We start from the raw sequence: 16,306 nt of genomic DNA, 5'->3' as shown, positions 1-16,306 counted from the left end.
CTCCTCTCCTCTCCTCTCCTCTCCTCTCCTCTCCTCTCCTCTCCTCTCCTCTCCTCTTCTTTCTCTTCTCTTCTCTCTCTTCTCTTCTCTTCTCTTCTCTTCTCTTCTCTTCTCTTCTCTTCTCTTCTCCTCTTCTCTCTCTTTTCCTTCCTTCCTTCCTTCCTTCCTTCCTTCCTTCCTTCCTTCCTTCCTTCCAAGCCTTGTCCTTTAGAAGACTCCAGTATCTGTGGATAGACCTGGACAATTTGGGGGGAGAGGCTATGACAGAAATTATCCGAGTGCTGGCAGTGGATACCAGAGAAAACGGGGAAGCAGGGAAGCCCAGGGCCTGGCTCCAGAGTTGATCTGAAAGTTATCTGTGATGCCTCCTACCTTCTGCCCCTTTCTCCTCTTTAATAGCATCTCCAGATCATTCTGGTTCAACCTCCAAACATCTCCCAGGGGTCTCTTCTCCATTCCTACTATCTCTTCCCCAGTACCTCTACCCCTTTCATCTCTCACCTCCTCCTGGTCTCCCCACTTCCAGTCCATTCCCCAACTGAGCAATCAGACCTATCTCTCTTTGAGAAGAATCTGTCATCCTCTTGCTAAAGTTCTTCTGCAGCTTCTCGTGGCTCTTAGGATACAGATTTCTCCACTAGCTGAAGTCAGAGCTTTCCCATGAAACCTTAAGTCAAAATGATGTAAAGGGATGAGTACCCTGGCTTTCAGAAAGTTTGCATTGTGCCACCTTGTTTTTATGAAAGATTTACATTAGTACCCATTTTTACTAACCAAAAGAAATCTGAAGAGGATTTTGCTTTTAGGGAGAAAGCCATTACTATACTAATGTAGGTCTGTCTACCAAATACCTTTATTTGGCACTCAAGTCCTGGTGTGTCTCCCATCGGCCTCTCTAGTCTCAGCAAATGGCATAAACCCTCTTGCCCTCTTGCCTTGCTGCCTACTACCACAGAGCCTTGTTACATGCTGTCCCCTTAGCCTCCAACTGGTATGGCTGCTGAGGCAGGGCCAGTGTGGGAAATCTTGACACAAGGGACAGTATGTGAGTAAGCACCTTCTCTTCTAATCTTTACCTATGTAGTGTTTACATAAATCAAGACCTGCAGAGGACACAGTGATAGAAACAGGCTCCTCCTGGGACCAAGCTTTCTTGGGCAGAGCCGATCCAACCCCATTGATCTCCAGTGTATTACAAGAATATGCAGGGAAGAAAAATATCAGACTGACAGGCCACCTCACATGCTCAGAGTGCAGGAGAGGGACAGAAGCACGGTCTTCCTCAGTATCCAGTATTGTGCAGGTGAGGTTCAGCCTCTTTCAGGGCGCCTTGCTCCTGAAGACTTCAGACTCCTAAAGACTCACCCCTACTTCTCTCTGGGTGTTGCTCTGTTTCTGCTGCCACAATGACAGACATAGCCAAATTCCCGACACAACAGCCTCTCTGGCCAGAAGACAGCCTGGCCACCAGGGACACACATCCTCTAATCACAAAGCTGAGGCTACCCTTCTGGAAGTGGCTAACAGGTAGCACATTTTCCTTCCTCAAAAGGCAGCCACCATCCACCTTGCTAGGCGAAGTGCAGTAAGCACGAATGCATCTCTGTCTCCTGCTTCCACCTAGCTTTCTCCCTAATCCCCACTTTTGTCTTCCACACCCTTCTTGTCCATTTTGGGTCTCCTGCAGCCAGACTCTGCCTGACTTCAGGCAGTATGAAGGATCCAGTGCACAAGATCCCCAGAGCAAAGTCATGGTGGTGCTGGCAGGTTTTAAGTGTTTGACTGGGCTGCCTCCTGGGACCAGTTATTCTGGTGATTTAGGCATAAAGTCCACAGGGCTTGGAGCTCTTGTCCTGAGGTTGGTTTGCTTGCTGTCCCAAGTTCTTGAGGTAGTGCCATCAGCTGTGGGGAGGCTAGAGGGGCATGTGCTACAGGAGATTGACTGAGGAAGATCATACAGGGAGTCCCTGAGATTCAGATGGCACCTTCTGAACTGTGATATTCAGTTGCCTAGAGAGGGGGCCATATTATGGAGAACTCCAACAAATCCAAATCTTCTTTGGTAACTTATTCTCTTTAAAACAGGAATATGGATGAGCCTCTCAGATTGCTCAGGTTCAGGTTTGCTGGAACCCCTCCCTCCTCCTCCTCTCCCCCTCCTCCTCCTCCTCCTCCTCCTTCTCCTCACCCCCCTCCTCCCCCTCCTCCTCCTCACCTTCGTCCATATCTTCCTCACAGAAGTCTGCAGTGGCTGGCCCTACTAAAGCTGGCACGTGAACTCAGTGAGGCCATGATCACCATATTCTGGCCCCTAGTGCCATACCTGCACACAACAAACGCCCAACCAACATTCCTTGAAGAGCAAGTTGGCTTGGAGCTCAGGAGACTGCTACCTTTCCTTCCTTCGTGGAGCAGGGGAATGTGACAACAGTGACAACGTGTCAGAGCAGCCTAAGTTACTGTGTGTCCAGAGCTGTACTACCAGTTTGATGTGTTGTAGTCCATTTGATCTCAATAGCTCACAAGGTAGGTTTTTACCAGCCTCATTTTCTAGGTGAGAAAATTGAGGTTGAGCGAGGTGAAGCTGGCAGGTGGAACTGGGATCTGAAACCAAAATTCCCTTACTCCTAGACTTGATGAGTTTTGAGCTCTCTAATTCTGTTCTCTGTCTCGGACCACTCCAGGTACGAAGCAGCCGCCCCAGCTAACAGATGCCCTTTCTTAACTTTTGCACCCCTCTGTCTGGAGACCTCCCTGAATCTAAATCCAGAACACTGGGCAGGGGAATTCAAAATTTGGGGACAACTTGTGAGGGCAATGGGACTAAGTTTGTGGTGGAGGAATGTACTTAGCTTTCTGATGTCCAGGCTCTGTGGGACCATAGGCCAGAGCTACTCAGAACTACACCTTCTCTCTGGGTGTCCAGGCCCTGAGGAGAGAGAACTTTGAAGAATGATTGTCACTTCGTAAGGTCTGTCCTGTCTGCTGCTGCTTCTTCTTCTATTTTTTTTTTTAAGATTTTATTTATTCATGAGAGACACACAGAGAGAGGCAGAGACATAGGCAGAGGGAGAAGCAGGCTTCCTGCAGGGAGCCCGATGCGGGACTTGATCCCAGGACCCCAGGATCACAACCTGAGCCCAAGGGAGACACTCAACCACGTAGCCACCCAGGCACCCTGTCCTATCCCCTTCTGCACATGCCGCTCACCTCCTGTTCACCACTGTCAGGCTCACCAAAGTTGGAGTGTACTGACCTTCTTTTCAGTGTGGCTTCATGGGACATAAGGAAACCATCTGGGGTACAACAGAGCCCTCCTTGAACTTGGCTGAAGGGGAGGAAAGATAGGGAGGCAGCAGCTGGACAAGCAAATGATTACAATGATTACAATGATGCCTTCCTGGCCAAGTCAGATTGGGGTTCCATGGACTTCTTGACTTCCAGCTGCTGCCTCTCTCTTCAGGAGAGGCTTCAAGTCCCTTAAATCATCTGTCTAGACATTCCCTACTGATCACCCATTGGAGCTGGCCCCTCGCTGGGGTATGCAGTGAAGGGGCTGGACAAGTCTCCAGTTACCTACCACATCTGCTCACATAAGCATCAGAGGAGTGGGCTGTGTGGATGCCAGGTGCTAGGATGGGCTCTGACCAAACAAACATCTATCGTGTGGCATATGTGGTTTTCATTTAGTCTTAAGTTCAGACTTGCTGTTTGCTCAGCCTAGCCTGCTCATCTCTGAGGCCTTTCAGACCTGCAGCAGCATGCTATACACAGCGCACCCTGCCTCAGAGCTCTCTGAGCTTCCTATTTTTTATGCAGAAAGACTACCCTACTCTGCCTGGCTGCCATGGCTCCCACAAGCTAATTTATGCTATGAAGTGACCCCCAAGTCCTCACTGATTCCAAATCTGGATGGAACATTGAACTGCACCTGAGAAGCTTTCTAAAAAAATTTCTGGGCTGCTCTGATGGCTCAGCGGTTTAGCGGCACCTTCAGCCCAGGGCATGATCCTGGAGACCCGGGATCAAGTCCCACATCAGGCTCCCTGCATGGAGCCTGCTTCTTCCTCTGCCTGTGTCTCTGCCTCTCTCTGTGTCTCTCATGAATAAATAAATAAAATCTTAAAATAATAAAAAAATTTCTGGGGTGCCTGGGTGGCACAGGCAGTTAAGCACCTGCCTTCAGCTCAGGTCATGATCCTAGGAGGCCCAGGTCATGATCCCAGGGTCCTGGGATCTAGCCACATCCAGCTTCCTGCTTAGTGGGGAGTCTGCTTCTCCCTCTGCTCATCCCCCTGCTTGTTCTCTCTCTCTTTTTCTCTCACTCTCTCTCAAATAAAGTTTTGAAAATTTCTTTTAACTTATTAGGTTAATTTCAAACATAAAAAAGCAGAAGATGGGCAGCCCAGGTGGCTCAGCAGTTTAGTGCCGCCTTCAGCCCGGGGCCTGATCCTGGAGACCCAGGATCGAGTCCCACGTCGGGCTCCCTGCATGGAGCCTGCTTCTCCCTCTGCCTGTGTCTCTGCCTCTCTCAGTGTGTCTCTCATGAAAAAACAAAACAAAACAAAACAGAAGAGTATAGTGAACCCCTATATATCAGGCACCTGGCTTCAACAATTATGGATGGCCTATCTTGTTTCATGTATACCTTACTCATTTACACCTTCTACAGAATATTTTAAGGCAAATCGAACATTTATTCTATCCATATTTAAGTTTGCATCCCAAAAAATAACGAACAGCTTTTTAAAAAGACAGCTACCAAAAAAAAAAAAATATATATATATATAAAAGGGATCCCTGGGTGACGTAGTGGTTTGGTGCCTGCCTTTGGCCCAGGGCACGATCCTGGAGACCCGGGATCGAATCCCACGTCGGGCTCCCGGTGCATGGAGCCTGCTTCTCCCTCTGCCTGTGTCTCTGCCTCTCTCTCTCTCTCTCTATGTGACTATCATAAATAAATAAAGAAAAAAATATTAAAAAAAATAAAAAGACAGCTACCATACCACTATGGATCTTAAAAGAGTCACAATACTTCCTTACTATTATGAATTATCTATCATGTTCAAATTTCCCTGATTGTCTAATTTTTAAATAATTGTTTTAATTATAATGTAGATAAGGTCATCCACATTGCATTTGGTTTTTATGTCTCTCAATCCATTGGTTCCTCTTCCTTCTTTCTTTGTAATTTATTTGTTGAAAAAATCAGGTCCTTTGTTCTTTAGAGTGTTCTGTTTTGGAATTTGCTGATTGCATCCCATGGTGTCATTTCACAGGTTCCTCTGTCACTTGTATGGGAAAATTTTTAAAGTGCAGGTTTCCAGATCCCACTCTAAAAATGTATTCCTGTAGGACTGGCATAGGTGCTGGGGATCCCTTGTTTTCCTGGAAGTCCCAGGTGAGTCTGTTTGCCTCATGTTTGGGGATTGCCAACCTACCTGACTCCTCCAGGATCGCAAATTGTCCTCAGACACCCCAAGTTTCAGAGAGCAATATAAGATTATAATCTCCAGAGGTGAGGAGTAGGAGGAAGAGGAATTAGCTGTCTTTTGTAAGCTTTTTTTTTAAAGATTTATTTATTTATTTATTTATTTATTTATTTATTTATTTATTTATTATAGACATAGAGAGAGAGAGAGAGAGGCAGAGACAAAGGAGGAAGGAGAAGCAGGCTCCATGCCGGGAGCCCGAAGTGGGATTGCACCCTGGGCCAAAGGCAGGCGCCAAACCACTGAGCCACCCAGGGATCCCCTGTCTTTTGTGAGTTAATTGAGACTCACAGTGGGAACCCCCCAGAGCTGGTGACTCCTTCCTCTAACTCAGATTAGGGAAACTATTTAAATTATCAGGACCTTTCCTGGCTTTGAGGGTGTCAGAGGAGGAGCAACACTCTTGCTCATGTGGCCCCCTGAGAGTGTGTGCGCTGTCCACGGCGTGAGCTGCTTCACTGGGACCTGAGGGTCAGGAGCTGCTGGCAGTGCCTCCTTTTGATCTAGGATGCTGAAGACAAGTGGACCCGGCACACAGGTCCACACACACCCTGTGCTCTTTCTTCTCTGCTGACATTCCCTCACCCCTACTCTCTGTCCCCTTAACTGCTCAGTGAGACATTCCACTGGTAATAGCCAGCACCTCACTGCCATTGCACACAGTAGTCAGAATGATATTTTAAGCATATCTATCTGATCATTTCACTACCCTGCTCAACTTCTTCCCATGACTGCCCAACACGCTTAAAATCCACATTCCTCACCATGGCTGACAAGGCCTGCTGTGGCCTGGTCCATGCTTGCTGCTCCAACCACATCTTTCATTCTTCTTTTTTCTCTCTGGCCACACTGGCCTTTCTGTTAGTTTTAGAACAGGCCGGCCTCATTCCTGCCCCAGGATCTTTGCACTTTCCATTTCCTCCTCCAGGAATTGACTCCCTCCAGCTCTTACTAGGATTCCCTCACATCTTCCTTCACTGAGATGTCACCTCCTCAAAGAAGTCTCCCCTGACTACCTTGTGAAACCTAGCACCACCTCATCACTGTATCCTTTTATCCTATTTTTATCCTATTTATCCTATTTTCCTTTTTTTCCTTCTTTTTTAAAGATTTTATTTATTGGGTGGCTCAGAGGTTGAACCTCTGCCTCTGGCTCAGAGCATGATCCTGGAGTGCTGGGATCGAGTCCTGCATTGGGCTCCCTGCATGGAGTCTACTCCTCCCTCTACCTGTCTCTGCCTCTCTCTGTGCCTCTCATGAATAAATAAAATCTTTAAATTTTTTTTATTTATTTGAGAAGAGAGAGAGCCCACATGTGCATGAGTTGGGGGAAGGGCAGAGAGAGAAGCAAGCTCCTCCACATGGGGCTCTGGATCCTGGGACTCCAGGATTGTGACCTGAGCCAAAGGCAGATGCTTAACCAACTGAGCCACTCAGGTGCCCCTCTTTTACTTTTCTTTATTGCACTTATAATTATTTGAAATTATATCCTTTACTTACCTCTTTAGTTTGTGGGTGCCTTGAGGTGAGGGGCTTTAATCATCTTGCTCACTAATATACCCCAAGCAACTAGCAGGTGCTCAGTAAACATTTGTTGAGTAAATGGATAGATGGATGGGTTGATGGACAGAATGTCTTTTCAGTCCTGCCTCTCATCTTCTTACACACACATGCACACACACGCACACACGCACGTACACACATGTACATATACACAGGGAAGTTCTCATCAGGCTTTGCATTTCTTAAAGAACCTGCCTGTGTCCTGCCCCGATCTGCGCAGGTGTCATTGTGATAGTCACAGTTAGAAGCTGTACTCCAGGGTCTTTTCGGAGGCAGAAGGTCTTAGAGCATCAGGTTCCCCATGTGGGAATGTACTTCAAGGGAACAGGAAGGTTTGGGGCCTGGCCTTGGACAAGCTAGGTTTCAAGCCAAATATGTTGGGCAAAATCATTTTATTGGACAGTAAGTAATCCCACTGGGGCAGAAAGGGCTGGGAATGAAGGAGCACATGAGCCTCAGCGTTGGTGCCACCCAACTCTTCTCTCTGTTTTCTTCTGGCTCTGGGAAGCAGGTCTTCCTGGGTCTCTCTATTCTGTCTCCTGGCTCCAGACAAGAGGCTCCCTGGGTAGACGCAAATTGCTTCTTTTCAGTTTCAAAAAGCCCAGCTCCTCTTGGTTTGTGTTGGCAGCTTCTGGCAGTGACTCAGGGCAGGAGTCTATCTGCTAGATTGGCCCCTGCTAAGACCACTCTGAACCCTCTCTCTGCTCTTGCATCGTCCTTGGCTCCAAGACAGCAGACTTTTCTTTCTTCTTCCCAAGAAGGGGCTCTAGAGGATTGAGCAGAGAAACGTCAGGTTTTCTTCCAGGCCGGTTTTAGCCCTGGGATGTTCAGAGCAGCCTCTTCCTTCAAACCTCAGTTCCAAGGCTCCTTGCCCACGGCCAGTTAGTATGGAAGGAGGCTCCTGGCTGAGGAAGGCTGAGACAGAGCGGCTCAGGTTCTAGTTCCAGCGGTGGATAGTCGGAGTCACTGCAGGAAGAGGCATTGGCTGTCTTAGGTGGTTAAATGTTTGCCCTCCCCACAGAGTGGCTCAGCCACTGAGCTTCTGTGGGGTCAGCCTCCTGCCACCACACTGCAATCGCCAAATTTGGGGGCTGGAGCAACCTAGGTCTTTATCCGATTCTGATGCCTCTGGAGAGCCCTGCTGGAAATTGGTTTCTCTGCTTCCACCTTTGCTGGGGTGACCACAGGAGCATCCCCATAGGTCCGGTAGCCACCAACCAGGCAGTATGTCTCTCCATGCCAGCCCACCTGGGTTTCTCCACAGCCTCGGTAGAGGACATGGTAGTGACCAGGTGTAGGAGGAGAAATGGGAGCCACTGTTGCTGGAAAGAAAATAAGATCTAATCAGTCATTTTTGCTATGTACAGTGACCTGCCAGGACCTCCCATCTCATGTCTCTCCCAGTTTCTGGCTGAAGTCCTTTAATCTGCTTGGTATCTGGAACACAGCCTTGGCCCATTGCCTCTATGAGTCCCCTAGAGAAGGAATATGGCTGCAAAAACGATTCTATGTAGCTCAGGGTAGCAGCAGGAGATGCGGAAATCTGTTCCACATTCTTGGAGGAAATAGTAGAACCTGAAAACAATTGCATCTGGGATCCTTTCCATCTCTCCCTTCCACAGCAGAAAAAGCATTTCTCAAGGTCTATCACTTCTGAGGCTTTAATGGAAATACCTTTTTAGTGTTGGAAAAATTAATATAAATGGGCTAAGAACTTCTCTCATCTTGGCAACCCCTCTGGGGCCCCATTCATACTGCCTATTTCAACCACACTGATCTCTAGCCCTCTGGTACTTTTACCTAGGTTAGCAAAAGGCCAAATACTGAGGCAGAGTGACCAGGAGGTTCAGAGCCAGATTCTGGGTGACAAATCTAGGCTCACGTCCACCCAGCCTCCTAGGACACCATTTCGTCAGCCCTCCAGTCTTGGTATCACTCATCACTCTCCTTGGTTCTTCTGTTCTTCCCATTGATAGGACACCACATTTTCCCAGCACTCAGCAGCTCATTCTGGGGTGTCTGAGGGGACCCATGTGGATGTCTACATGACAGCATGGTGAAGGTGCCTGGGTTTGAAGGAGGGTTTCATGAGTGGCCCTCAACAATTCTTCCTTGAACTGCTCCATTTATCACTTGCCAACAAAAATTGGCTTGACTTTTGCTGAGAGGCCACTCAGAAAAGGGTCAGAATGGAAGTATCTTGTAGCCAAAAGGGAAGGCTGCATTTATAAAGATTAGAAGCTTTCTGAATAGTTGCCCAGGGATGACATTTCACTTGTCCTCAGCAGTGAGCAGGAACACTGTAAGTCCCTGAGGGGGCCCCAGGTCACTTGTATTACTTACAGCTGATTAAGTTCTGAGGTGTGGTGGGCAAGCCCAGAAGGAACCTGTGTCAGCCAGGTGAAGTTGTGTGTATACCAATGACTCTTGTACAGATGCCTGACCTAGGCCTACCTGCTATGCTGCCCTCCCAGGGGACAGAGGACAAGTTAGAATGAATATAGAAGATCCGGTCAGACATTCTCTCTCAGGCAACCGAACAGATTGGTATCTGGTAGAGAACTGGTAGGGAAGTTTCCCCGAGAGCATCACGTTTGCGTCGTTACTCTGCCATGGAAACTGTGAGAAGGCTTGTGAAGTCATCACTATCCAGTGAGGTCACATAAGGAATCTGTGACTTGAAGGGCAGGCTTCAGGCTCTTGGGGTTTTGTGGAGGAGAGCAGGGTGGAGACAGAAAAGCACCTTGTCTGGGCCCTCACACTTCTCTCCCCAGCCAGCCCTAGGAAATAACTGTGGCACAGCGCCAGGGACCAAAATAGGGCAAGAGAACCCACATTCTGTGATTGGCTTGAGAGGCAAGACTAACCCAAGAGACAGTCAGGTTGTATGGCACTGACCCTAAGTATTCAACAGCTGGGGAGGCAGAGATTTGTGTGGAAGTTTCCTTGGCAGTGGCCCTCAAGGATAAGTTAGATTTGGACTCATGGAGAGGAGAGGGAAGAACTTCCAGCTGAGAAGAATAAAAGCAAAGACAAAGTCTTCTTGAACTTGTCCTTCTCCAAATGCAAATTCACAGAACCCTCACATTTTTACAACTGAGGACTCAAAAAACTAAGAGGTGAAGGGGGCCTATGTGAGGTTATACAAGTAGTGGAAAGGTGTTCCGCTCAATGGTAGGGCTTCAGGTGGGCTCTGGATTTATACCTGATAGGAATGTGAAGACAAACTCATCCTTTTCAAAGTGACACTGCTAGAGATGTTAAAGGTGCTCCAAATGAGGGTCCTGAATGGCATTCACCAAGTGGGAATGGTGGGGGCGTTTTAGTATGAAATTCAAAACAAATTCACGACAAAACAACAACCTAATCATTACATTCATCTCTCCCCTAAAAAGGCAAATTACTGATATAACAATCCTACCACTGTGAAAGGATGAAGTGTGGGCTCAGCAGAAGTGTGGGTGAAAAACATGGTCAAACTGTGAAGAGGCGTTACTAAAAGCTGATTGGGTCCTACTCAGAGGAGGAGGAAATAGCTCTGCCCTGAGCTTGATCAGGCCCACAGGAAGGAACCACATTTGGGGCAGCCCTGGATACAGTCAATCAACACTTCCTAGCAATGAGAGATAATCTTCCTTAAAGGGGGCCCCCTGTTGCTGACCTTGAATATGCAGAGATGGGATGCTTGTTTCCTGGGGCAGTTGCAAAAGGCATGTTCCCTGGAGGTACATAATGATGCAGGACTATTTTAGAAGTTGGGCAACAACAACAAAGTGGGGCAACCGTGGTTGAGAACCACATCATCTTTCTATTCCTAAATTGCTTGAATTAGTGTGGTGCATGTTAGGACACATGAAATCAGGCCTGATTAGAATTGACTGCCCTTGCAGAGTGCTGGGAGGGAAGATGTGAAGGGGAGAGCTCTGGGGGAGGTTCTTTCTGGCCAAGTGGGCCAGCAGAAGACCACTTACATTCTCCAAGGCTCAGGAGCGTTTATTTATCTGGGAACATCAATCTGACCTCGTAGGGTTACTGATACATTATCAGGACCTGGGTCTTTGGGGAAGGGAGAATAGCATAGACAAATGGTTGTGAGCTCAGAAATATGTAATTTATTTTTTTAAGATTTTATTTTTAAGTAATCTCTATTCCCTTCATGGGCCTTGAACTCAACCTAGAGATCAAGAGTCACATGCTCTACTGACTGAGCCAGCCAGGTGACTCTGAAATCTGTTTTTTTTTTTTTTTTTTTTTTTTTTTTTTAAGATTTTATTTATTCACGAGAGACAGAGAGAAAGGCAGAGACAGGCAGAAGGAGAGGCAGGCTCCCTGTGGGGAGCCTGATGTGGGACTTGATCCTAAGACCCTGGGATCACTAGCTGAGCCAAAGGCAGAGGCTCAACCACTGAGTCACTCACGTTGTCCTGAAATCTGTATTTTTAACAAACTTCCTGGGCAGTACTGCAAGTGATCCATGGGTAGTGACCAAATTATTGTCCAAACTGGGTTACTTTTGAGAGTTAAAGTGGGCAATATTAAAAGTTGGCAACTAACTCAACCCTTGGTGCACACAGACAAAATTGTCATCATTATGTTATGTGTAGGATTTTGAGCAACTTTATCCCTCTGAGCCTCAAGTTTCCTTATATGACCCCTCTCCCTCTACCCCTCTCCTCTGCTCATACTCTCAAATAAAATCTTTAAGTTTCCTCATATGAGAGCCATGATTATACATGTAGTGCAATCTTCTGTTCTCTGCAACCTTGTCCTTTGCAGTGTGCAAGTATTTTTGTGTGTCTGTGTGTGCGTGCAAGTATTTTAAAGTTGTTTTGTAGAGTATGACTCTCAACTGCACATTACTTTAGGCTTATATACTATAGAAACTGGAACCTAGGAAACAGTGAGAGGATGCTACATGCTTATTTTGCCAGTTTTGTAAAAAGTTTAATCCTCTTTCTCTTCCCAGGCCACAAAGATTAAGAATGCAGAGCTTGGAAATGCACACCAAGCAATACTTCTGTGTCAGTCTGTCTTTTCTATTCTTCTGGCAGTACTTCCTGAAGAGACTTCACCAAGAATGCCCAAGCTTGCCACGAGCACCGTTGGTGAAGAAAATCTCTACTGCTAGTCACGTCCCCTTTCACTTCTCCGGGGGGCTTAAGGGATGTTTTGGGGGCAGGAAATAAAATCTAAGTGTTTACTAATTAAAACGGCAACAGAAAGAGTCTCTGTCCCAGATGTGTTGTTTGGAGTGTGAATCTTCTCACAGTCCAATGAATTCCACCCCAGTGGTAACTATTATTAAGCGAGACCCATAAAAACATTACTTATTGTTAGAAATTATGACATAATACAAAGCCAAAAATCTACTTTATTTTTCCCAAGTCATGTGAAAGACTGCAAAGAACTGTGCTCAGTAGCTCGCTCTCCATTTAGGGCCACATCTATCTTTGGAAACCAGACAGCAGCTCGCCAGGCATTCAGGGAGGTGACTAGGTAGCCCAGTGCATCCGTTTTGGTTTTTTAATTTTATTTATTCATGAGAGACACAGAGAGGCAGAGACAGAGGCAGGGGGAGAAGCAGGCTCCACCCAGGGAGCTCGAGGTGGGACTCGATCCCAGGACCCCAGGATCATGCCCTGGGCTGAAGGCGGTGCTAAACCTGAGCCACCCGGGCTGCTCAGCCCAGTGCATCCTACTGACAAGTGCACTCACACACTCAGAACAAAGGGAAAGATCCCTGTTAATGGCATCATGTTTAAGCTGGCTGCCATCAGACTTGCTAGGGCAAAGACTCTCACTGAGGACCTAGTCCTGGAAGACTTCTCCTCCGACGAGCTGCCAGCTCAATCTTCTGAACCAGGCTTACATCCCAGGGATGGGTCACAAAGCTGATGACAGTGCCAGGCACCTCACTCCCTACACGGCCCACCCTACCGGCTCTATGGATGTAGTCTTGCAGGGTGAGGGGGAAATCGTAATTGACAACTAACTCTACATGGGTGCTGTCCAGGCCCCGAGAGGCTATGTCTGTGCAGAGGAGTATGTCCCGGGAGCCCTTCTGGAAGCACTGGAAGATACCTGCTCTCATTGAGGCTGGCATTTGTCCCTGCAGCCTTAGGTGTTGGATTTTGTGGTCATCCAGAATATATCCCAGCCAGTTCACAGTGCTGGAGCTATTACAGAACACCAGAATAGTTCCCGAGGGACCAGTCCTATATGCTCTGTCATGCTGCTTGAGGATCTGCACCAATTCAGTCACCTTCTCTGCTCCCTTCAGCCTCATAAATGTCTGTCTAACATGAGGCATGATGCAGTGGAGCTTAGAGCTGGTGATGGTGGTCAGAGAGTCTGGGCTGGCAACTTTACTTAGCAGCTGGCTTACACCTTCGGGAAATGTGGCCCCCACCAGCACTAACTGAGCTTTGGGATTGAAGGGGTCTTTTAAGTCATCTGGGTCTTCTGCTATATGGCTCTTCTGCAAGATGTAGTCCACTAGTTCCAAGAAGCTTTCATCCAATAGTGTGTCTGCCTCATCCAACACCAAGAAGGAGAGCTGCTTCAGGCTGACTAGGTGACTTTTCAGGGCCTTCCACAGAGCTCCTGGAGTGGCCACTAGTACGTCTGCTGGAGGTTGTTTGGACAGTTGCACCCGGATCCTATTCATGCCATGGCCTCCCCCTAGCTCTCGCACCCGGAGGCCCAAAGAGATGCCCAAGGGCTGGGCCACTGCCCGCACCTGTTCCGCTAATTCTCGCGAAGGCACAAGGACGAGGCCTCGAGGAGCAGGTGTACTGTGGGGATTCAGGCCTGGCCGGCCCAGGAGCCGCTGAAGCAGGGGTAGTAGGTATCCGAGAGTCTTGCCACTGCCCGTTTCCGCGGCGCAAAGGATGTGGCGGCCGCGAAGTAGAGGGGGAATGGTGCTGGACTGCACGGTTGTAGGCCGAAGGACTTCAGGCGCAGCATCCTTCAGCGCACGAAGCACTGGGGGTTCCAGACCCAGATCCGCGAAGCTGCCCTCGGATGAGAGGTTCCGCAGCGCTGGTACCTCGTGTTGCGCGCGCTCGATGGAGAAGTGGTCTCTGCGGGAGCGCCGATTCTTCCAACCACGCGAAGCTAGTGGCGCGCGCTCCCAGCGGCCCAGCGTGAGGCGCGCCGGCTGGCTCAGCTCCCGCCGCCGCGCCGAGATGAGCAGCGGGCCAGGCCGCGCCAGCACCAGCCGCGGGGAACTCCGTCGCCCGCTCTGCCGCTGTTGTAGAGCCCGCGGGATGCGAACCACGGGCAGGGGCTCCTCAGGACCGCGGCCCGCCAGGTCCCGTCGAGGCGCGCAAAGCCACCGGGCCGCGAGCCGCAGCAGCCGCGGCGGCCGCGCCACAGCCATAGTCCCCTAGGCGTGCGAGAGGCGCACGGCGATGACGTCACGAGCGCGCGAGGCCTCGTGGACGGTGTCCGGCGCGGCTCAGTAAGGCTTGTGGAGTCGGCGAACCCTGAGGAAGGAGGGAGAGTCTGTAAAGTTCAACTGCGGCGAGGTCTGTGGGTCCGAGCAGGTGTTGGCGACGTCCAGACCCGGATCGGCCTGGGGGAAAAGGGCGCGATGGAGGCAGGCGCGGGGTCCGGCGATACGCGGCGCTGGGGGCCGGGCCTAATGGACAGGAGGACGGAGGGCTTCTGGCGATTGGGTGTCGGTCCTGGTCATTCTCTTTTGTCGCTCCCACCGCTCCTTTGGTGGCTTGTCTAGTGTTGGTCTCCTGTAAATTCCGAGGGTGCGGTGGTGTTTTCCCAGGTGTGATCCCCGCGCAAGGTCTGGTAATAAATGTTTACTGAGAATCTGAACGCATGGTCAGGCCTGGGGGAGAAGACGAGGGCCAGGTGTCTTAGATCTAGGCCCCCCCTTCCCTTGGCCAAGAGCTGAGAGCCCCGAGGGCAAACTGATGGCCCCTCTGTGAAGCGGGAGCTGTAAGATCTTCAGGCTTTATTTCAAGTAGACCTTTCTCTTTGTACTTACCCCCACCTTTCACCTGAGGTTCGCTCTCCATTCTCTTGCCAACCCTCCCAACTTTCATCCTGAACCTACTATTCTTGCAGTATGCTCACCTTCACTGGGTTCCCAGTCAAGATACATAAATTGCTTAAATAGTGGTGAGGAGGGTCCTTGATCACTCAGGTGATCAAATATGTGGCTTGTGTTACATAGCCCTGGCCAGAGTATTTTACTTGCATTCAGTTGTTCAGGTTGCAAAAAAACCCTTATCTGTTTCTGATTGACTTACTTCGCTTAGCATTATACCCTTTGAATCCATTCATGTTGTTGCAAATGGCAAGATTTAATTCTTTTTTTTTAAAGATTTTTTTTAAGGTCTTTTATTTACTGATTCATGAGAGACACACAGAGAGAGGCAGAGACACAGGCAGGCAGAGGGAGGAGCAGACTCCCATCAGGGAGCCCCATGTGGGACTCAATCCTGGGACTTCAGGATCATGCCCCGAGCCAAAGGCAGACGCACAACCACTGAGCCACCCAGGCATCCCAAGATTTTTTTTATTTATTTACTCATGAGAGGCAGAGACACAGGCAGAGGGAGAAGCAGGCTCCACTCAGAGAGTCCGACATGGGACTCGATCCTGGGACTCCAGGTTCACGCCCTGGGCTGAAGGCAAGCGCTAAACCGCTGAGCCACCCAGGGATCCCCTATCTCACATCTTCTTTATTCATCAATCCAGGGACACTTGGGTGGCTTCCATAATTTAGCTATTGTAAATAGTGCTGCAATAAACATAGAGGTGCTTCCCCCCCCCCCCATTCGTGTTTTTGTATTCTTTGCCTAAATATCCAGTACTAGAATTGCTGGATCATATGGCAGTTTTATTTTTAATTTTTTGAGAAACTTCCATACTGTTTTTCACAGTGGCTGCACCAGTTTTAATTTCCACCAACAGTGCAAGAAGTTTCCTTTTTCTCCACATCCTCACCAATGCATGTTGTTTCCAAAGAGATAAATACTTGAAAATTTCAAATGCCATTCTGATACATAAGTAGACTTTCTGGAAAGTTACCCATCAAACCAGCAGAGGAGAGAGTTTTGAGTAGTGACAGGTGAACAGAGTCATTGGATAGAGCAAGCAATGGCTCTCAGGTGAGGGTGATTTTTGCCCCCACCCCACCCCGGGATATTTGACAGAATTTGGAGACATTTCTGGTTGTCACATCTGGGGAGGTGCTACTGGCATCTAGTGAGCAGAGGCCAGGGATG

General features: G+C 48.8%; 3 protein-coding genes and 1 long non-coding RNA gene across 8 annotated transcripts in view; 2 read left to right on the top strand and 2 right to left on the bottom strand.

The window, feature by feature from the left end:
• Nucleotides 1-7,430: 7,430 nt before the first annotated feature.
• DPEP2NB (DPEP2 neighbor) lies at nt 7,431-9,696 on the bottom strand. The gene is given in 3 exon segments (XM_025426614.3): nt 7,431-8,177; nt 8,180-8,377; nt 9,510-9,696. Coding segments are annotated over 3 exon segments (360 nt in total). The 5' UTR covers nt 9,577-9,696; the 3' UTR covers nt 7,431-8,082.
• On the top strand, nt 9,427-12,265 carry LOC112646525 (uncharacterized). Its single transcript, XR_003127674.3, has 2 exons — nt 9,427-10,174; nt 12,022-12,265. It is a non-coding gene; the product is annotated as an uncharacterized LOC112646525 (long non-coding RNA).
• A 143-nt stretch (nt 12,266-12,408) lies between these two features.
• On the bottom strand, nt 12,409-14,436 carry DDX28 (DEAD-box helicase 28). Its single transcript, XM_025426605.3, has one exon. It carries the CDS (start codon nt 14,434-14,436, stop codon nt 12,853-12,855), a length of 1,584 nt encoding a protein of 527 aa, XP_025282390.1. The 3' UTR covers nt 12,409-12,852.
• A 19-nt stretch (nt 14,437-14,455) lies between these two features.
• The window catches only part of DUS2 (dihydrouridine synthase 2), a 50,255-nt gene continuing 48,404 nt past the window's right edge, over nt 14,456-16,306 (top strand). For 3 of the 5 annotated variants that reach the window (XM_035715721.2, XM_025426610.3, XM_025426606.3), the window contains exon 1: nt 14,456-14,584. The gene's annotated coding sequence lies outside the window, so the exon portion shown is untranslated. Of the gene's footprint in view, nt 14,656-16,306 lie in introns of all 5 variants that reach the window. The other 2 variants (XM_025426607.3, XM_049109657.1) reach the window with 2 other exon arrangements.

Source organism: Canis lupus, chromosome 5, assembly GCF_003254725.2.
Source record: "Canis lupus dingo isolate Sandy chromosome 5, ASM325472v2, whole genome shotgun sequence".
NCBI classification, from domain to species: Eukaryota; Metazoa; Chordata; class Mammalia; order Carnivora; family Canidae; genus Canis; species Canis lupus.
Note: the sequence above shows the minus strand (reverse complement) of the source record. Positions and strands in the feature narration are given on the sequence as shown.